Here is a 21,578-nt window from a genome sequence, read left to right on the forward strand (position 1 = left end):
TGCGGCGCCGGGCCGGGCCTCCAGCCTTGGGGCGCACTGCCCTTCGTGCCTCCTGAGCTGCTCTGAGCTTCGGGAGTGCTCGGTACGCGCCGTGGCCCTGCAGGCCCCCAGAGGAGCTGGAGCGCGGCCACGGGGCGCGCGAGGCTGTTCCCGCTGTTCCCCAGGAGGAATGTCGCGAGGCCGGCAGGGTCGCCCTGTCCGTCATGCGCCCTCCTCTATCTGGGACCCGGACACCCTCGGACCCACGCCACCGAGCTCAGGTCCGGGGCAGGTGGGGGATAGGCGCGCTCCTCAGGACAGCTTCCTTCTCAGGCTGCGGGGAGCCCCGCGTGGGATCAGGGCGCCAGGACGCTCGCACCAGCCGAGGAACAAGACCGCGCGCCTGCTTGTAAGGCCGCCCACGTCCACCTCCAGGGACGACAAAGCCCCAAGGTAACGTCTCAGTAAGGACCCAGAGCCTCCCACCCCGCTCCCCACCCCGTGCTGGCGCCCCTCGGACGGGTGCTTCCTGCGTTTTCTATGGAGACAACAGGGGTTGTGCGTGGGGAATTTTGGGGCATCACCTAGTCAGCCGGCCTCATGGAGTGGGTATTATTAGTATTATCCCACCTGTCAGGTGATGAGACCGAGCAGGAGGGAAAGCCCCCAGCCGCACCACGGGCAGGGCAGAGCCAGGGTCCATCTGCATCCAGGTGACAGTGTGACAGCTGTGATGGATGATGAGTAAGGGGGCGGGGAAGTGCAGAGGGGGAGCTTACAAAGGCAAGACAGCCGGACCGCTTGTCCACCGGAGGGAGTGGAGAAGGGTTTGAGGAGAGATTCTTTGGGGTGTCCTGCTGCGGGTCCCACCCAGCATGGGGGATACTTGATGCCTCCTCCACATCCAGGTGTCACTCTGTGTCCTGTGTCCCTTGCAGAGGAGGCGCTGGGGACCCGGGAGGCATCCCGGGCCACCAAGCCCATCCCACACCCTGACTGTGTGTGCACAAGGATGCCCAGGAATCCCGTGGACCATGCGTGGTGCCAGCATCACTGTCCTGTCTGCCTGCCACCCCAAGAGGCAGAGGGCCCACAGCAAGGGCAGGAGTGAACCCTGATTCCTCAGGGCCGAGGAAGGAGGGGGTGTCCGGGGGGTCCCCACCCGTCCACCCGTGGTCTCACCCAAGGACCCATGAAAGTACCTGCAGAGAGAGGAATGTTGTACCGGCAGGCCCAGACCCCAGAAGTTCCCTCAGTCCTCTCCCTCTCCCCCACCCCCTCCATTCCACCTGCAGGGACAGAAATGGGGGCGACTAGGGACTTCCCTGGTGGTCCAGTGGGTAAGACTCCATAATCCCAATGCATGGGGCCCAGGTTCAATCCCTTGTAGAGGAACTAAATCCCACATGCATGCTGCAACTAAGAGTTTGCATGCCGCAACTAAGAGTCCACGTGCCACAACTAAGAAGTCTGCATGCTGCAACTAAAGAGCCTGCATGCCACAACTAAGACCTGGCACAGCCTAAATAAATATTTAAAAATTTTTTTCTTTAAAAAACAAAAGAAAAACAAAATGTGGCAACTAGCTGGGGCACAGTGGGAGGAGGAGACTGGGGAAGGGGAAACGCTCACCTCGCCCTTCCCAGGATTCCAGCCTCCAGCTGGCCCAGGGCAGGAGGGTTTGATTTGATTTCAAGTGTGGAACTTTGATTAGTATCTCAGACTTGATATCACTGATTTGGACTGATTCTGAATTGAGACTATATTTGCCACTTAAGTGATGGAAAGCTAGCTGCCTTTTATGTAAGAGTAAGCAGAAAACCCTAATGCCACCAGAAAATTTTAGGGACCTAGGAAGTTTGCCCCCCTGCACGGGCTGCGACGAGAAAGAGGGAGAAAGTAAGGAAAGTTGCATTTTGGTTCTATGGTGAGAAATGCTTTTCCCACCCACCACCTGCATAGGAAATAAACGTTTCAGACTGCGGGGTGAAGGTCTGACCTTTCCCTTTTATGAGGACCAGCTGTCCCAGTTCACCTGGGCCATTCCAGGCTTTAGCATCGGAAGTCCTGCGTCCCTGGATCCCCCGCAGCCCTCAGTCCCCCCACCTCTGACGGACGTCACGAATAACCAGGGAGACACCCAGGCTGGACAAAGGCACTGCCTCTCACACCTAAAGGAATCTGGACTCTACGTTTCCCAGTTAGTCCTGTGATGGGATTTCCTGGCTCGCCCCGAGAGGCAGTCCCTAGCCTGGGGCTGCGGGATGTCTCTGCTAATATGGCAGTGATAGGGCAAGACCTGAGAAGGAATAGACGATTCCACAAAGCCCTGTCTGTGCCCTGGGCACCCCCAAGAGCAGGAAGTCTCGGAGTTTTCACACGCTTTTCAATCTCATCCCTTTCAGGTCCAAGGTGACAGGGTGCATTTCTGGGTCTTCCCTCCCTCAGGAGCAGGGGGCCTGCTGGGGCCCCAGGACAGGCTGTGTCCGCCCAGGAGAGACATGGCCTCCTGGGGAGGCTGCTATGTTTCCTTTGCTTTAAAAAGGAAAGGGATCCACCCAACCACCCGCCCATCAGACGACCACCCGCCCACCCAGGTTCAGATCCCGGCCCTGCGTGCCTGTCTCAGGGGGCTGTGCTCCCCTCTGCGTGAGACCAAGGGGAGTGTCTCACCTGAGGCCAAAGGGTCGCCGGGCCTCCTCCTCTTGAACCCCGGTTCCTCCAGGACCCTCTCGGAGCCCCACTGGTCAGTGCTGCCTTGGACTTTCATGTCAGGGTCCTGAGACAGGTGGGACCTTCCAGGTGGGTGACTTGAGTGTCTGCAGCTGTGGCTCATACGTAGGCAGGAACCCTAAGGGCTGGTACTGTGGTCTGAACGTTTGTGTCCTGGAGGTGGATGGTCCTGAGGGGGGGGCCCCCATGAATAGGATTAGTGTCCTTTGAAAAGAGACCCCCCCCAGGGAGCTCCCTCACCCCTGGTGCCACGTGAGCACACAGCAAGAAGACAGCCACAGTCTATGAGCCACGAAGTGTCACCAGACACCAGATCTGCCAGCGCCTTGATCTTAGATGTCCAGCCTCCAGAAATGTGAGGAATAAATGATTGTTGCCTAAGCCCCCAGTCTATAGGAGTTTTTTAAAGCCTCCCGGGACACCAGGACCCAGGGGCAGGGTCCCTGCCAGCCTTCAGCTCTTCCACAGCATGCCTAATACTCAGGGCCCCCGAGTCACAGTGCAGATGGGAACCACACACCACATCTGCCTGAATACTAATAAATACTAAAACTGAAGCCAGTAAAATGTTCAATAAAATGCCTTCCTTCTGTCCTTCCACCTTGACAAAATTCCTATAAAACAACAAAATTGAAAAAAAAAGAGCTAAAGCTATGGGGTTTTCTCCAATTTTTTTTTTTTTTATTTTGGTAAAATAGACAAACATAGGGAATTCCCTGGCGGTCCAGTGGTTGGGACTCCATGCTTCCACTGCCAGGGCCCGGGTTCAATCCCTGGTCAGGGAAATAAGACCCTGCAAGCCACAAGCCGCGCAGTACGGCCAAAAAAAAAAAAAAAAAACATAAAAAAGCAAAAGTACCGCAAAAAAAAAATAAATAAAAAGTTTTTTATTTTTTAAACATGAAATAGCCTTATTTACTTACTTTTTTGGTAAGCATTTTCTAGTGTTATCAATAGCCATCAGTGTACCAAATGACTGAACAGAGCAAACCTGAAATCAGTTTCATTTTCCGCTGAAGACCACGATTCATCTTTATCTGAGGATATTCTGCTATTTCATTGAACTCTTCTAATGCAGCTTAAATCTTATATACATTCAATTTAATTGCCTTAATAGCATTTAATTGACGTTCTTTTTGTGTTGCTGAGGGTGATTTTAAGGTCAAATACGATACACATTTCATCAAGATGCTCTATCTTTGGGCAGGCGCAAAAACCATCAAATACAATGGTTGTCTGATTCCCAAGCGTGATGTCACTGTTGGCGCCCTCAGAGCCACATCTCCCGATAAGGAATTCAGACTCTGTGCCACAGCTGGCACAAAGAGGGCTTCTGGGTTTCTGGCCATGGTTTCGGTTTGTTTACTTTTTCCTTTATACGTCATCCTAGCACCATTTTCACAATCTTCCCCCAACAATCTTTTAAAGTATTTAAGTGAGGGTAAAATTGCTGTATTTGATAGTTGAAAATTTAATGGAATCTTCTTAAATAAACAATTCACAGCTTTGGTGTCCAGTGTCCACCCTGCCGGGGGTCTGCAATGAGGGTCCCTTGTCGCGGTCAGGTCCCGTGCCACGTGTACTTAACGCGTACGGGGCTATGGACACTCCGTGTTGCAAATGCTCCTCAGCTCTCAGGGAAACTGCAGCAGATGCTCTGCTAACTTCTGGGAACCTCTGGAAACAAGCGTGAATAGAAATAGGAAGGAAAGCAAGGCAAACGGACATCAGCACTGTCGGGAAACAGCACTTATTATGTGAGAATCTATGGCGTTCACTCCACCTGCGAGGAAGGATTTGACAAATGTGTTAATTTGTCTTCTATCTTAACTTAAGCACTTTCAACGTGGAGCATAATAAGGAAAGAAAATGGTGCTTCCTCCACCTCGGGTGCAGAAGGTGGCAAAGGCTTCCACGCCCATGGTAACAACAAGAAAAATCCAGGGAAAAAAATAATTATACTTTTCTATGGGGTTAGTAGACCAGTAGGTACAAGGAAACTTTTATGAACTGAATTCCGGAGAAAGACAGCTCTTTATCAAGAACAGACTACAGTAACAGATACACATGACTGTATATAAAATAGATAAATAACAAGGACCTACTGTATAGAACAGAGAACTATATTCAGTATCTTGTAATAACTTATAATGGAAAAGAATCTAAAAAAAAAATCTGAATCACTTTGCTGTAGAACTGAGACGCTGTAATTCGACGATACTTCAATTAAAAAACAAAAACGAAAACAAAACTAATTTATGGTGATGGTTGCATCACTCAGTAAAGTTACTTTAAAAAATCATTAGGGAATTCCCTGGCAGTCGAGTAGTTAGGACTCTGTGCTTTCGCTGCCGTGGTCCCAGGTTCAATCCCTGGTCGGGGAACTAAGATCCCACAAGCCTCGTGGCACAGCCGAAAAAAAAATTGTTAAACTGGATAACTTGAAATGGATGAATATTATGACAAGTAAAAATACCTCAATAAAAAATATTTTATAGAATGGATAAACAGCAAGGTCCTACTGTATAGTTGCATAGGGAACTATATTCAATATCCTATGATAAACCATAATGGAAAAGAATATGAAAAAGAATATATATATATACATATTTTATACACATATATATAAAACTGAACCACTTTGCTGTACACCAGAAACTAACACAACATTGTAAATCAACTGTACTTCAATAAAATAAGTTTAAAATGTAAAAAAGAAAGCAAAAAAAAGAACAGACTATGGCAGCAATGTCCACACCTGGCACAGGGGTCTGGTCAACATAGCAGCGGATGGAGGAGCCGGGATGGAGAGAAACCAGCCGTCTTAGATGACAAATCACCAAGTCCCACCCAGACTCAAATGCTGTAAAGCAAGTGAAAGGAGAGGCTTGACAGCAGGTGTGTCCCAGTTCCAGAGCCACCTTGACTCTTGTAGGAATCTGAATGATAGGCTCCCCACCCAAACTGAGGAAACAGCTTGCCTTCTGTGGGAAATAAACAGAACAAAATCAAAACAAAACATTACATATCAGTCACCACTGTTCATTTACACACAATGTCTCCAACAGAATAAAAATTTATAAGAAACGTGAAAAAGCAGAAAAACTTGACCTATAATCAAAAGAAAACACAGTCAAAAGATGTAGACCCTAGATAATCCAGGAATTGAAATTAACAGACACATAATGTTAAAAAAATTATGAATATGTAGGAGAATTTACAGAGAAAGAAATAATAGATAAAGAGATGGGGTATTTGGGAAGACAAATGGAAATTCTAAAATCTCAAAAGAAGTTTAATAACTGAAAACTACAGTATCACAGTATCTGAAATAAAAAATGATTGGCTAGGCTTCTAGACACTGAAAAAGAAAATTTCAGTGAACTTGAAGACAGATCAATGTGAATAATCTAAACTAAATCACAAAGAGAGAAAAAAGACTGAGTAAAAGGAAAAGAGTGCTGTGGCCTATGGGATAATATAAAGTGGTGTGACATATGTGTAACTGGAGTCCCAGAAAGATAAAATGGGGGAAGTACATTAGAAGAAATAGCAGCCAGGTTTTCTCAAATTTGATTTTTTAAAAAAATCAATCCATAGATCTCCAAATTCAACAAACTCCAAACAGGATAAATACTAAGAAAACATACCTAGACACAAATTGTTGAAAACAAAAACTGAAATCTTAGAAACATCTAGAGAAAAAAATATTACATACATTACCAAAATAATAAAAATGAGTGAGTTCTTATCAGAAACAATGGAAGCCCCAAGACAAAAGAGCAACATTTTTAAAAGACTGGGAGGAAAAATTGTCAACTGAGAAGTCTATATCCAGTGAAAATAGCCTTGAGAAATAAAGGCACAATAAAGGCATTTTCAGGTAAACAAAAGTGAATCCGTTGCTAGTAAACACATGCTGCAAGAAATGCCAAATGAAGTTCTTTGGCTGAAGGGAAATGATACCAGATGGAAGCTTGGATCTACACGAAGGAATGAAGAGCACTAGAAATGGTAAATATATGTGTAAACAGGAAAGTCCTATTTCCCTGTTTTTCCTTTCTTTAAAGCACAATTGAACATTTAAAGCAAATATAATAACAATGTTTTATGAGGTTTATAATAAAAGTACATGTAAATTATATGCAACAGTAGCACAAAAGATGGGAAGGAAATGGAATTGTATGTTGAAAGGTCTTTACATGATACGTGAAGTAGTATAATATGATTTCAAAGTAGATTAAGGGGGACTTCCCTGGTAGTGTAGTGGTTAAGAATCCGCCTGCCAATGCAGGGGACACAGGTTCAATCCCTGGTCTGGGAAGATCCCACATGCTGTGGAGCAACTAAGCCCATGCACCACAACTACTGAGCCTGCACTCTAGAGCCCACAAGCCACATCTACTGAGCCCACATGCCACAACTACTGAAGCCCGCGCTCCTAGAGCCTGTGCTCCGCAGCAAGAGAAACCATCGCAATGAGAAGCCCGCACATGGCAATGAAGAGTAGCCCCCACTCACCGCAACTAGAGAAAGCCCATGCGCAGCAATGAAGGCCGAATGCAGCCAAAAATAAATAAATTTTAAAAAATTAATTTAAAAAAAGATTAAAAAAAAAGTAGATTAAGGATACATATTGGAATCCCTAGAGCAACCTCTAAAAAAATAATTCAAAGAGCATTGTAGCTAAAAAGCCAATGGAGGAGATAAATTTTTAAAAATTTTAAATCAGTTAATACAAAAGAAGATAGGAAAGGGAGAAACAAAAGAGCAAAGAACCAATAGGACAAACAGAAAACAATTAGTAAGATTACAAGTAGACTTAAACCTACAATATCACTAATTACATTAAATATAAATAGGCTAAACACTCCAATTAAAAGGCAGGACATGTCAGACTGGATTTTAAAAAAACCTGCTATATTCTAGTTTAGCAGAGACACACTTTAAATAGAAAAACACATTTAGATTGAAAGTGAAAGGATAGAAAAAGAAATACCATGGAAAAATAGCCATAAGAAATCTGGAGTGGCTACATCTTCAAATATTCGAAGCAAAATTGTGAGAACTAAGAGGAGACAATAATAATAGACAAATAATTTAATAGATTTACAGCAATATTTTAACATTTTTCTATCATAAATTGATGAAAAATCAAAATAATCAGGAAGTGTATAGGAGACTACACCCATCAGCTACGGAATAGAGATTGTTTTCAAGGGTCCATTAAACATTTTCCAAGAGAGAACATATGCTGGGCCGTAAGATAAATCTTGTTAATTTTAAAGGACTGAAGTCATAGAGCATATATTCTCTGACAACAGAAATCAACAGTGATACCTAGGAAATCACTCAACTTTTGACAATTAGGTAACACGCTTCTAAATAATCCAAAGGTCAAAGAAGAAATCACAAGAGAAATTAGAAAAATATATCAAACTGAATTGTAAAAAACTCAGTATATCAACAAGTGTGGTTTCAACTTCAAGTGTTTAAACAGACAAAAAGTGGTTTGAAATTAATGATGTAAGCCTTACATTAAGAGGCAAGAAAATAAAGAGCAAATTAAACCTAAAGGAAATGAAGTAAAGGAAGGAAATAATAAAAATAAGAGCAGATGGGCTTCTCCGGTGGCGCAGTGGTTGAGAGTCCGCCTGCCAACGCAGGGGACGCGGGTTCGTGCCCCGGTCCGGGAAGATCTCACATGCTGTGGAGTGACTGGGACCGTGAGCCATGGCCGCTGAGCCTGCGCGTCCGGAGCCTGTTGCTCCACAACGGGAGAGGCCACAGCAGTGAGAGGCCCGCGTACCGCGAGAAAAAAAAAATAAAAAAAAAATAAGGGCAGAAATTAGTGAGATACAGAAGAGCCAAACCGCAGGGAAAACAAACAAATAAACAAGAGAGCCAAAAGTTGGTGTTTCAAAGAGATTAATACAATTTATCAAACCTTAGTAAGACAAATGAAGGTTAGAGGGAAACACAAACTACTAATGTCAGGAATATCATTACAGGGCCCACAGATATCTAATGGATAGTAAGAGGATTGTATGAACAACTTGATGACAATAAACTTGCCAATAAATTTTTATATAAAAATAGAAAAATTCCTTTAAAAACACAACAAAAATTACACAAGAGGAAGTAGAAAGTCTGACTACCCCTATATCAGTTAAATAAATTGAACAAAGAATTAAGAATCTTTAAGGGAAAATGTGCTGATGTCTGTGATTTAGGAATGCATCAAAAAATAAGATGGTGTGATGGATAGATACCTGCTAAGGAAAGTACAGCAAAATGTTAACCTAGGAAATGGATATGACTGTTCATTATACAATTCTGTCCACTTTTCTGAGCGGTTGAAATTTTCATAATAAGTTTTTAGGGAAAAAAGCCAGCATTTTCTATATAGAAAGATACCAACAAATAAAATCCCAGAAACATATGTTGTTGGAGTGAATCAAATATTTAAGGAAGAAATAACACCATTCCCTACACAAACTTTTTTTGGAAAACAAAGAAAGATGGAACACTTTTGAACTCATTTTGTGAGGTCTGCATAACTCTGACACCAAAACTTGACTAGGACATAATGAGAAGAGGAAAAGTACAGACCCATGTCCTCATGAACATAGATATAAAAATCCTCAGCAAAATATTACTATAAATAAAACCATGAACAAGTACGGCTTATCCCAGGAATGCAAGGTTGATTTAACATTTGAAATGCAACCCTTATAATTCACCACATTATCAAAATAAAGGGAAAAAATCTTGCAATTATCTCAATACATGCAGAAAAAGCACTTGTCAAAATTCAGTACACATTTGTGATTCAAAACTCTAAACAAACTAAAAATAGAAGTCAATTTCCTGAATTTAATAAAGAGCATCTATGAAAAACCTATAGCTAACATCATACTCATGGGTAAAAGACAATTTTCCCCCTTAGCTCAGGAATGAGGCAATGATGCCACTCTCATAACTTCTTTTCAACATTGTCCTAGAGGTCCCAGCCAGAGAAATAAAGCAAGAAACAAAAATAAAAGGCATACCCGTTACAGGACAAGAAGCAAACTGCCTTTATTCACAGAAAACCTGGTTATAAACCTGGAAAGTCCTAAGGCACTTATTTAAAAAGCTAACAGACTAATAAGCAAGTTTGGCAGGGTTGCAAGCTACAGATACAAACGACAATTGTATTTCTATATACTACCAACAAATAATTGGAGAATTTACATACTGAGGAATAGATTTAATAAAGTATGCATTAGATTTCTCCAAAGGGAGAGATATATCACGTTCAAAAATTGCAAGATTCAATATTGATTGGTAACATGTCAATGTTCTTCAAGTTGATCTATAGATCTATGCTGTGTCAATCAAAATTCAGCAGGCTTCTTTTGTGGATACAAACTGACAAGCTGATTTAAAATGTATAAGGAAACGCAAAAGACCTGTAGTAAACAAAACAATTTCAGAAAAGAAGTAAAGTTGGAAGATTCACACTATCTGACCTCAAGACTTTCTATAAACTACAGTCAGTAATCACGATGATGTGGACATTTGACCAGCGGAACTGAACGGAGTCTAGAAATTAGACCCACTCGTGTTCAGTGAATTGATTTTTGACAAAGGCACCAGAAAAATTCCGTGGGGGGATGTGTTGGAGTAACTGGATAACCATGGAGAAAAATGAACCTTGATATCTGACTCACATCATACACAATAATTAATCTGAGTTGGATCAAAGATCCAAACATCATCACAGCTGCTAGAATAGGATGTGGGAAAATAAATTCATGACCTTGGTGAAGATTTCTTACGCCACAAAAACTGTAGCCATAAAAGAAAAACGTTAGGTTATTTTGATTTTATCAAAAGCAAAACCTCTGCCTACCTAAAGGCACCATTGACTTATACTTTCCACCCCGGTGGTGTCACAGGTCTGGATGGAATCACTCCCCCACCCGCGCCCACACACTTCAAACAACTGAAAACTGGACCAAACACGTGAAACGATTGTTTTCGGACACTGGACTGCAATCCTTGAGAGGAGAGACACCCAGATCCCTCAGAGGAAGCTCCCCGTGGCCCACCCTGTGGGCGCCAGGGTGGGGTGGGCTCTGGCCTGGGGGGGAAGGAGCTCGGATCCAAGCGGGTCGGGGGCTGCCGGTGGGCGGACCCGGGCCCGGGATGCATCTTCAGGAGGGAAATACACTGAGCTTGGGGCCCAAAGTCCGGGATGCAGGCTCTAGTCCACAGGACCGGGTACGCCCATCACCTCCCAGCCTCCGGGGCGGCCCCAGAGCATCGGCCAGCCCGCCCTGCGCCCCCCAGCACGGACGCCTGCGGCCGCCCCCTCCGCACAGTGGTGGAGCGTTACTATCCTTGGCTGTAACCTGAGCAGCTGCCCATTAAAATTCCATTAGTTTCGAAGGCTTGAGCTGTAGTTGATATTTCTAATTATTGTGAAATTAAACTTGTCCCTATAATTTAAGGATAATTGCAGGAGATACCAGCTGGCACCCTGGGGAGCCGCACTGTTCCCGGAGAACGTGGAAGGTCTCTTGGAAGTTCTCTGAACAGGAAAAGACGAAGGCGTTTTGGAAAATAAGGGAGGTGGGGGTCAGGCATGAAGCAGGAATCTAAATTTCAACAGTAATGGGCTTTTGTGAGCTGAGCTCGTGGCCTGCGGGGCAAGCAGCTGGGGAGAGGCGGGCCCCCAGGCCCCCCGGCAGCCTGAGCTGTGGGCTTGACAGGAGGAGGGTGGGTGCAACGGATTAACGAGGAATCGGCAGTGGAGGAGTAGTAACAAACCGGTGTAATAAGATGGGAAAGTTCCAGAAGCTGGTGGAAAGCTTGGGGGGCGAGGCCTGCATTGAGGGCACTTTGTGGATGTGAAATGAGACGGCAGCTGGAGCAGGAGGGGGGGCGGGGTCTGTGTGCCAGGCCCTCCCCGGGGAGCGAGGCCCCCACGCTGACTGTGGCCTCTGAGCTGAGAGCAGCCCAGGTCCCCGGGGCCCTGCCCACACCTGCGGCCCTCCTGGCCTCCCCTATCCCGACTCGGGGACCCCGTACACGCATGGTGTGAGGGGCCTTGGCCCTAGGAGGCTGCGCACCCCCCGGGCTCCCCTTCTGCTGTTGGGGCCTTGCTCAGGGTGCCAAGAGGGCCCAGCTCTCACCAGGGTTCTGCACGTATTCCCCCCATCCCCCCAGCGCTGCCATCATGCCTGTGTGTGTCTGCCTGCCAAGGTGGGCCAGGTGGGTGGCAGTCTAGCCACACGATCCCCGTGACATGGCGCATGCCACCGGCTTTCCAGAGGCAATGGGTAGGCCCTCGTGACCCCTCTGCCCCCCAGTCAGCTGCCTCCACTTGGCTGGTACATGGTTCTAGGAGCCGCTGTTGCCAATACCCTTTCCCCTTTCTGGTACTAAATTCTCTGTTAAAAATTGAGTTTGGCTGCAAAAAACAGAGGCTGGAAATAACACTGACATGGGATGGAATTTTATTTCTCTCTCACATAAGAGAAGCCAGGCCCACACAGCAGCTTCACGGTGCAGACAGATGCCAGGGCCCTCGGTCTTTCTGCTCTGTTGGGCTTGTGGCTTTCATCCTCAAGAGGGCCTCATAGTCCTGGAAGGCTGCTGGAGAGCCAGACATCTCCTCCATCTCCCCTGTTGCTGGGCAGGAAGCAGGAGAAAGTGGGGAAAGGGCAAGAAAAACCCACATACCTGCCTATTACTTTCTTAAGGAGGTTTCCTAGAATTTGCACCTAACTTCCTCAGATGCCTTACTTGCCACCCTAAATTGCAAGGGACTTTGGTCAGATTTAGTTGGAACATTGTTGCCCAGAATAATATAAGCATTTTGCCATTGAGGAAGGAAAGCATGGATACTGACGGGCCTTTAGCAGGCTCTGCCACGAGGGAGGGGAGGGAGGGTCTTCGGTGCATCGTCTGAATCAACCTTGACACCGAACAGCAGAGAGCTGAATGAAGGAATCGAGGTCTGTCCTCAGCTCCTCAAGGGCAGGGACACAGCATCACAGCACCTGAGCCTGAGCAGGTGCCCCCAAAATGCCGTGGAACCGGTTCCCCGAAACGGCTCACGTGGCCGGTCACACTGCACCAGACAAACCGGAACAGCTGAGACAGCGGTGTCTCTCCCCTGCTGCGTCGATGCCCCTAACCCCCCACGACCGCAAGCCACTGCGGCCTCCCGAGCATCCTGGCCTCCCCTTCACTTCCGCCTTCCCAGCCTCACACAACCTCACCCTTGACCCTGGGACCCTGGGACCACATCGGGTGAGGAGTTCTGGCCAGCACGGTTCCAATGGAACACTCCAGAAGACAGTGTCAGCTGCCTGGGGCCCTCAGAGGCAGCACCTGCTGGAGAAGGGTTAATTCTATCAAATCTTGGCCCTCGAGTCCATGGCTTAATCTGCCGTGTGACCAAATGGCAGATACACACAAAGCACTTCAGTTCCAGGCCTGAGGGGAGGTTGGGGAAAAGCACGTGTGCCGCTGTTTGAGCTGCTGGCTGAAAAAATACACACACATTTTAATGCAACAACTTTTTACTTGAAGGAAGGACTGATAGAAGCTCCGAGTATTCAGACCTGGCAGACATTTTCTTGAAAACGACAAAGTGAGCCTGTCCCTTCAAGGAAAACGGAGTGTTTGTGACCAACAATAAAATCCAAACTTTCATGCAAAGACTGGGATTGTGAAAAACCTGCATCCGCCACCATAAGCTCGCCAACTTACCAAACTAAAGACTTTTCTGCCGAGACCGATGGTGACATTCACAAAAGTGACACTTTGATACATGACTGTCACCTCCATTGCTTGGTGATCCGTTATCTTCCAAATGCCCAGTGTGTGATCCCACAGGAACAAGTGTGCATAAGGACTGGTCCAGGCGCAGGACGGACAGATGGATGCCAGTAAGACAGTAGTGAAAGTTCATCGATATGATTTCAGACTCCACGTTGCAACCAGCCCGAGAGGGACCACCGCTTGTTGAGTTTGGGTGTCGTCACGAGGAAGAAGGTCCGTGACCTGAAGATGTTATTAAACCTTCCTTTCTTTCCCAAACGTGTAACCGTGTGAGTCTGGATTTCCCAGATTCTCTCACATTTTCCAACCAAGCCATGTGCCACAGAGGACGCTGACCTCTCTGAAGCCAGAGATTTGAGGAAATGTGACATGCTGCCACTCTTCTCGCTAAAACTTCTTGTTTTGGAAAACATATTTTCCATGTAATTGTTACTTAGGTTACCATGGTAGTGAGTTTATTGTTATTTTGAAGTGAATATTTCTTAAATCTTAGGTTTAATTTCTAATAAGGTACTCTAACAGGTATTAATATTGGCAGTTAGAACCCACATAAACGAAAAGCTCTTGGCATCTTCAATAATTTTGAAGAGTGTTATTTATGGGGGTCCTGAGGCCCCGGATTGAGAACTCAGCCCTGGGCTGGCACGTGTGGGAACGGCCCGGCTGACGAGCTTTACTAGGAAATGCCAGATGGCTCCTCGGAACGGTTGCATCAGTCTATATGGCCACCGGCCGTGTCCGAGTCGTTTCTTGACGTTCTCCCCATCTCACGAGTGTGAAATGCATGTTCGCATTTAATTTCATATTTTCCCAATGCCTCCTGGAGCTGAGCACGTCTTCCCACTTTTATCGGCCTCGGAGATTTTGCCCTATTCCATTTTCATGTGAATTTTAAAATAATTCCACCCATTTCAAAACAAAGAAGTGCAGTGTTATTGAGAGCAGAGTTGGGATTACATTAATAAAATTATATTATATTTTGGAGTTTCTGGGATCTCTCCACATGCTCAGATATTGTCTTAAATGTTCTTTTTTTGGATAGGTAAGAAGTGGATTTATTTAGAGAGATACACATTCCATAGACATAATGCAGTCTGTCTCAAAAGGTGAGAACAGGGCTTCCCTGGTGGCACAGTGGTTGAGAGTCCGCCTGCCGATGCAGGGGACACGGGTTCGTGCCCCGGTCCGGGAGGATCCCACATGCCGCGGAGCGGCTGGGCCCGTGAGCCACGGCCGCTGAGCCTGCGCGTCCGGAGCCTGTGCTCCGCAACGGGAGAGGCCACAACAGTGAGAGGCCCGCGTACCGCAAAAAAAAAAAAAAAAAAGTGGTGAGACAGCCTTGAGAGAAACACACTTCACAGACAGAGCGTGGCCATCTCAGAAGGCGGGAGGCCTGTTTTACATTTTTCAATGAGACCGAATAGTTTTCTTCATATAATCCTATACCTTTCTGCTTAAATCCACTTGTAGATATTCTATAGCTCTGAATCGTAACTGTGAATTTTTCCATCCGCATATTTAACGGGTTTAAGGTAGTTTAATGTGCTCTTGATCTTTTCTATACTTTCGTTTTCTGGGTATATAAAAATGTGATCTGAAAATAAAGGTATTTTTAATTTCTTCTTTTCGTCTCTTATCCTGCTTATTTTGTTTGTCTTAATGCATTAATGCTAAGTGTCAAGGAACAAAATAATAATGGTGAAAGTGAGCACATCTGTCTGGTTCTTGATTTTACTTGTCATCGTTAACATGTTGTTTTGCTGAATCTTATCACATGTTTTAGCATTTACTGATATCGCCACTTTTCCTTCCTTAACGGACCAATAACCTGTAGAAGACATTGGAAAGTGGCTGAAGACACATTGTTTATGAAGGGCGCGACCTGGGTGGTTCTCAGCTGAGTTCCGCTTGGACCCTAAATGGCTCTGTCCAGACCAAGGACAGGGATAAGCTGATTCCACCGAGGACAGAGAAGGGGCATTAATTACAAACTGATGGAGAGAGCAGGGAAAAGAAAACAGACCAGATTACCTCTAAATACAAATGCAAAAAAGCAAAATTACATGTTGTAACTGAGGCCTCGCGGTTTCTGAAATACTGATACTTCGTGACCCTGATTCTAGGAACGCAAAGATGTTTAAGGTGAAGACTCTGCCCCATGACTCGATCCACCCCTCCTGGAGGGCTTCTGGGCATGACCACCCTCGTGGGGTCGGTTGCCTGTCGGGGTTCAGTCCAGACCCTCTCAGGCCCAGCCTGGCCGGGGCCTAGTGTCAGTTGAGTGAGCTCTCGTGCCGGTGCCTTGTCTAAGAGCTAGAAATTCGCCAGGGCAGCCCCCAAACACAGGCCTTCAACATGAGGCGCCTCCAGGCTCTGGGCCTCTGTGGTGGATGCGGGAGCCACCGTGCACACCCGGCAGCGCACTCCCGGCAGCTGGGGCTCGTGGGAATACTTGCAAGTTGACACGGCAGGGCTCCACCCCTGCTGCAGAGCCGGGTAAACATTCCCCAGACACACCACCTCTTCAGTCCCAAAGTGCAATGGTTTGAGTCCACAGCACGTGCTCTCCGAGGGGATCCCGCTGGGCCGTCCCCGCCCTCCACGCTGCACAGGACACCCAGCCCCTCCCTCCAGCAGAGAGGCGTCTACACCGCCTGGCTCACCAGGGGTGCTCTGACACCAGCAGAGCCCTGGTTACTGGCTGGCTGCCCTCAAGGGTCATGGAGGTTCAGATGAGCTGGTGGCTGTCACACAGGGAGACTGCGGCAGCCTCCTGCAGGGCCCCGGCTTCCACTCCCCACCCCGCAGCCCCACAAAAAATCCCAGCAGTTTGCTGAGAAACAGTCAGAGGAGCTTTTCTACCCCACCCACCGTGTCTCCTCAGAACCCTGCTGTGTGGCAGCAACTTGCTAGTTCAGGGGTGAACCAGGCATTCCTTGTAGAACAGAGAGCAACGGGGGTGGGGCCGCAGTGCACCCTGCGAGGGCCTCTCCCAGCTGCACGGGGGTGGGGCCACAGTGCACCCTGCGAGGGGATCAAGGCGACAGGATGGGGACTCTCCCGGCAGTCCAGTGGTTAGGACTCTGCGCTTCCACCGCACGGGGCCCGGCTTTGATCCCTGGTCGGGGAACTAAGAGCTCCCACGCCTCACGGCGTGGCCCCCACCCCCCAAAAAAGGTGACAGGACGAAGCCCTCCACACTCCAGACAAAGGACGTGAAGACCGTGACGGGGTACTCTGTGCTTTGGACAAACAATCAGGCCCTCGGACAGGTAGACGTGTATCTCAGCAAGTTTTAATGAATCCGGTTCTTCCCATACAGAGAAAAGCGCTACAGCCATTAACTGAGACGTCTGTTCTTTGTGACTAGCTGTGACCTTTCACTGGGACCTGACTGCCATATCTCCTACCAAAAGTCACATATCAAGAGGCTTCTTTCTCCCCACTTTTTTGGAAGAGTGTCCTCAGAGCTACGGAGTGGCAGCGTCCCAGGCTACGTCCCCAGGGAGGCCCTGAACAAAACGTAACCCCCAGCTCTCCTGTGGTGCCTTCTTTCAGCCACCTGGGCCCGGATGAGACTCAGGAGGAACTGGGGGGTGGGGGGGGCGCTCTGGAAGGGTTTTCCCGCTGGCAGATCTCGCAGTGCTGAGGCTCCCACCCCCAGCCCATCTCCCTCCCGGGGAGGCAGCCCCTGGATGGCTGCTGGCTATGTGTGCCCACGGCCAGCCCGGCCCTGCCCTGCCAGCACTTCCACAAGCTGCTCTTACCTGGCTTCTCCACTCACTCGCCTGCCTGCCCCCCGAGGGTCAGCTCCCCGAGGCTGGGCCTCGTCTCATCCCTGCCGCATCCCTGGGCAGAGATGGTGGAACAGGACAGGGTGTCCCCAGCGGGCAGGGCCACCGCTGTTATTAGCGCCGTCGGGACGCCCGACGTCCCGGGGGGACAGATGAAAAGGCCGCCGAAGGCGGTGCGGGCCTCTGGGGTTGGCCCGGGTGTTCGAGGCTCTCAGGGCCGACGCAGCAGACCCAGGGAGGGGGACACACCTGCCCCCGCGCTGTGTCCACCCGCTTCGTCTTGGGAGGGACCGCCTGCGCCTCCCTCCAAGGCTGCACCGTGACCTCCGCTTCCAGGCAGTGATGAAAATGACACGTTTAACATCAAAAGCCGTTCCGAGTACCGTCGACAGTGACGATACTGGAGAGCAGATTCCGGGAGGCTCTTCCCGGGAGCTGCCCTGCACTGAGCCCGGGGCCCCGGCCGCGTGCCCGGGGGGCTTTAACGCTGGAGGCCGAGGCGGCGGCGGCGGGGGGCCGGTGGGCGGCCTAGACCCCGGACTTGGCGATGATCTTCTCGAGCAGGCTCATCGTGCGCTCCTGCAGCTGCAGGCCCTGCGCCTGCAGGAGGCTGTGCTGGTCCAGCCCGCGGCGCAGCTCGCGGCACGTCTCCTCCAGGGCGCGGCTGAGCCGGCGCTGCTCCTCCAGCATGGTCTCCAGCAGCCGTAGCTTCTTCCTCTGCCAGTGGCCGCCCTGTCCCTTGCGTTTCTTCACGGGCCGCTCGTCCGACCTGGAAGGACAGCGCCGGCGTGTGGATGGCTGGCCACGGAGCCCGGGCCTGCCCGACCCTCCCGGCCGCCACCGGGCACACGGGGTGCTGGGCTACCGTCCACGCACATGAGGGCCGGGCCCTCCCACCACGAAGGGGGCGCGGGCTTAGGAGGCGGGGGTTCCCTGCCACGAGAGCACCCCCAAACCCGCTGAGCTGGGTGGGCGTGCCCTGGGCTCTCTGCTCGGGGGTGGGGCATCCCGGGTCTAACCGGCCCCCACGGGTGGGCAGGGAGCTGCCAAACCCCACCAGGCCCCAAGATCCTGCCCGTCCCCAAGCCCAGGCCCTCTGCTTCTGTGCAGAAGATTCGTGACCCCGCCAACCTCAGGGGCAGAGAGCAGAGCTCGGCCCCGAGAGGGAGAACAGCCCCACGTCCCAGTCCTGGTGCAATGCCTGAGGCAGCTGTCAGTCTGGGAACTGGGCTCAATCCATGGAAACAACTGTCCGTAAATCTCAGACTTCCCTGCAACTCGGCCTGGCCACCAGCAAAGGCATTTCTGTCTGGGGTCTTTGCTGAGAACAAACGGAGCAGCAGCCCCCCAGACTGGGGGTGTCAGACTGGAGGGGCCCCCGGAGATGCCTTCCTCACCCCACCCTACTCCCATCTGACAGACCTGAGACCAGGCTCAGGGGAGGCAGGGCCACGGCTCAAATCCACACTCTTCCTGTTCTCTCCCCCACTGGCCAACTCCTATTCATCCGTGAAAGCCCAGCCCAAACGTCACCTCCTCTGGCTCCCCGGCCCCCACACCACAGGGGTGTGTCTCCCGCACACCTGACTGAGGGTATCTTTAGGCAAGGTCAGCACATGCCTGGCAGGACGCCGTGGACGGCAGAGGGGCTGCGTCCCCCCACTGCAGCCAGGCTCCGAGCACACCCTGGAGGCTCAGCCTGACACCCCCTCCCTGGTGCTGAGAGACCAGCCGGCCCGGCCAGGCCAGGGAGAAGGGGACCCCAGGGCACAGTCTGCTTGGGGTAGGGGGAGCGCAAGAGCCAGAAGCTGAGGGAAGGCGGGAGCACTCGCCTCCAGTCCCAGCCCTCCTTGGAGAAGGTCCTGATTTATCCCCATTTCACAGAGGGAGGCTGAGGCCCAGAGAGATCAAGGACTTTCCACACAGCTAAGCGGTGACGGAGCAGGAGATGCACCCAGTCTGTGGACACGACAGCCCAAGCTTCGGGAACCACCTGCCTTCCTGTCTCTGGCCTCCCTGCCCCTGGGGCTGGTGCATATACTACCCGGGCTTCCGCGGCCGGCCCGGGCCAGTAGAGGATGCCGCCGCCAGGACAGCCCCCTCGCGGCCCTCAGCCCCCTCTCCGGAGGGCGGGTGCCCGGCCCCGCTGGTGTGGAGGCAAGAGAGGGAAGCACACACACTACCTGAACTTAAGGGACAGTAAGCTGGAGGAGCTGGCGGAGCCATCGTCCTGGAAGCGGCCTTCGTAGGAGCACTGCTTATACGGTAAGTACAGAGGGGTGGACTTAGCAGACGGCGACAGGGACGCCTCGGTCTGGGACGTGGAGGGCCCCGGCTGCTGGCCGTCCGGCAGTTTGCCATCACAGGACTCGGGGACCTTGGCCAGAATCCTATCAATGGCTAGGTAATAGGGCCAGTCGGGCGGGACGGACTCGCTATCTGTCATGCATTTTAATTTCCTGAAACGAAAGACACAAGAGCCAAGGGTGAGAAACAGCTGCTCCCGGCCCTGCCTCGCCCGGCCCTCGGCGGAGGGGCATTCGGGGGCTCCGGACCTGGGGGAGCCACGTGGCAGCCAGGCCTCCCCAGAAAAATCGGCCGGGCCCCAGGGCCAAGGTGACATGGGACTCAGCAAGAAGTCGGGCTCGGGACCTACACCACCTTGGATGTTGGAAAGGATGCACGTGCCCCAGCGTGAGTGCCGGGACCTTGGGCTCATTCATCCTCTCTTTGCTTTTCTGGAATTTCTAAACTCTCTGCAATGAACAAATGCTGCTTTTTAACAAGTTAACCGGCAATAACCAAATATATGGTATAATACCAACATGGGAATAAAATGTAACATGATGTGTTATGCAAACGTAAAGTACGGTCATATAATAAACGCGCTTCTCTAAAGAGGACGCCCTGGGGAGCAAGAAGCTCAGAAGGTAAGAGCACAGGCCTCAGTGTCCAGCACATCTGAGTCTGTCTCTCATCTCCATCGCTTTGCTGTGTGACCATCAGCAGGTCCATTAACCTCTCTGAGCCTCCATTTTCACATCAGTAAAACGGGGATGATCAAAGTAAGCTCCTCACGTGGCCGTCACTCTCGGGAAGATTTAAGAAGACAACGCCCGGTGTCTGGCAAACAGCAAGCTGTCAGATATTCTCGGCTGAAGGTACCAGGAGGACCCGGGCTGGGCCGGACGGGGTCCCTTCCCACACTGCCTGGCATCCCCCATCCCCACTCGGGCCCCAGGCCCAGGGTCTGCACTGCACAGCTCTGCCCAGTGTGGGCCTGAGCCCATCCGAGGCCCTGCACCATGCTCCCCTCCCCTGCAGACGTAACCTGAAGGTCCCTGGGCCTTGGCTGTCCCCTGGGAGGTGAGGGATGGGGAGAGGCGGCCGCAAGACAGCTGGGCAGCACCAGCCAGGCCAGGAAAGAGGCCACAGGGTTTCCCGGGCCCCTGGCCTCAGCTTCCAGCCCCCATGTTCCTGCCCCTCGCTCTTCCTGCTGTGGGGAGGCCTTTGAGCAACAGAGCGCCCCGTGGCCAGATGGCCTCTGTCTCTGACAAGGGGCTCCCCGCCAGGGTGTGGCCGCCGGTCACACTGGTCACTGCAGATAACGAGCTGACCACCTGAAAGAGTGGCCCCCCGCAGAGGTGCGTGGCTCAGGGCAGCAGGCAGAGGCGGGCCAGGCAGGACGTGCCCTCCAGCAGCACCCAGCAAGCAGACTGTCCTCGGCAGGAAGCCCGGGACAGGCCACGTGGGGACGAGCAGGCCGCTCCGGCTTCCTGACCACGGACCACCGTCCGTCCCGCGGAGGGCAACACGGACATGGGCACAGCGGGTGGACGATGGTGCTCGGGGCCCAGCCCAGGCCCTCCGCAGGCGTCCCCCCAGCTCCTGGTCTGTCAACTCAAGCCAGCCCACTCCTCAGAGAAATAAGGAAAGGCCCGCCCTGGCGTGGGGAGCACCTGAACGGTGTGCCAACAAAACACCCCCCACGGAACCTGGCCACCCCCAGGCTTCCTTAACCAGCATTTTTTTTTTTTTTCCGGTTACACTGAGCGACTTGCGGCATCCTAGTGCCCCAACCAGGGATTGAACCTGGGCCGCGACAGTGAGAGCGCAGAGTCCTAACCGCTGGACCGCCAGGGAATTCACCCGACAATCTTAATAGATAAAAAGCTGTCTCCGGGGCTTCCCTGGTGGCGCAATGGTTGAGAGTCCGCCTGCCGATGCAGGGGA

General features: G+C 50.5%; 1 protein-coding gene across 1 annotated transcript in view; it reads right to left on the reverse strand.

Moving 5' to 3' along the window:
- Nucleotides 1-17,873: 17,873 nt before the first annotated feature.
- Nucleotides 17,874-21,578, reverse strand: part of MSANTD1 (Myb/SANT DNA binding domain containing 1) — a 6,787-nt gene continuing 3,082 nt past the window's right edge. Inside the window, exons 4-5 of the mRNA XM_024745084.1 lie at nucleotides 19,529-19,804; nucleotides 17,874-18,114 (exon numbers count right to left, since the gene is read on the reverse strand). Of these exons, the coding sequence (XP_024600852.1) occupies nucleotides 17,874-18,114; nucleotides 19,529-19,804 (517 nt within the window). The remainder of the gene's footprint in view (nucleotides 18,115-19,528; nucleotides 19,805-21,578) is intronic.

This window comes from Neophocaena asiaeorientalis, unplaced genomic scaffold (assembly GCF_003031525.2).
Source record: "Neophocaena asiaeorientalis asiaeorientalis breed wild unplaced genomic scaffold, Neophocaena_asiaeorientalis_V1.1 scaffold65, whole genome shotgun sequence".
NCBI classification, from domain to species: Eukaryota; Metazoa; Chordata; class Mammalia; order Artiodactyla; family Phocoenidae; genus Neophocaena; species Neophocaena asiaeorientalis.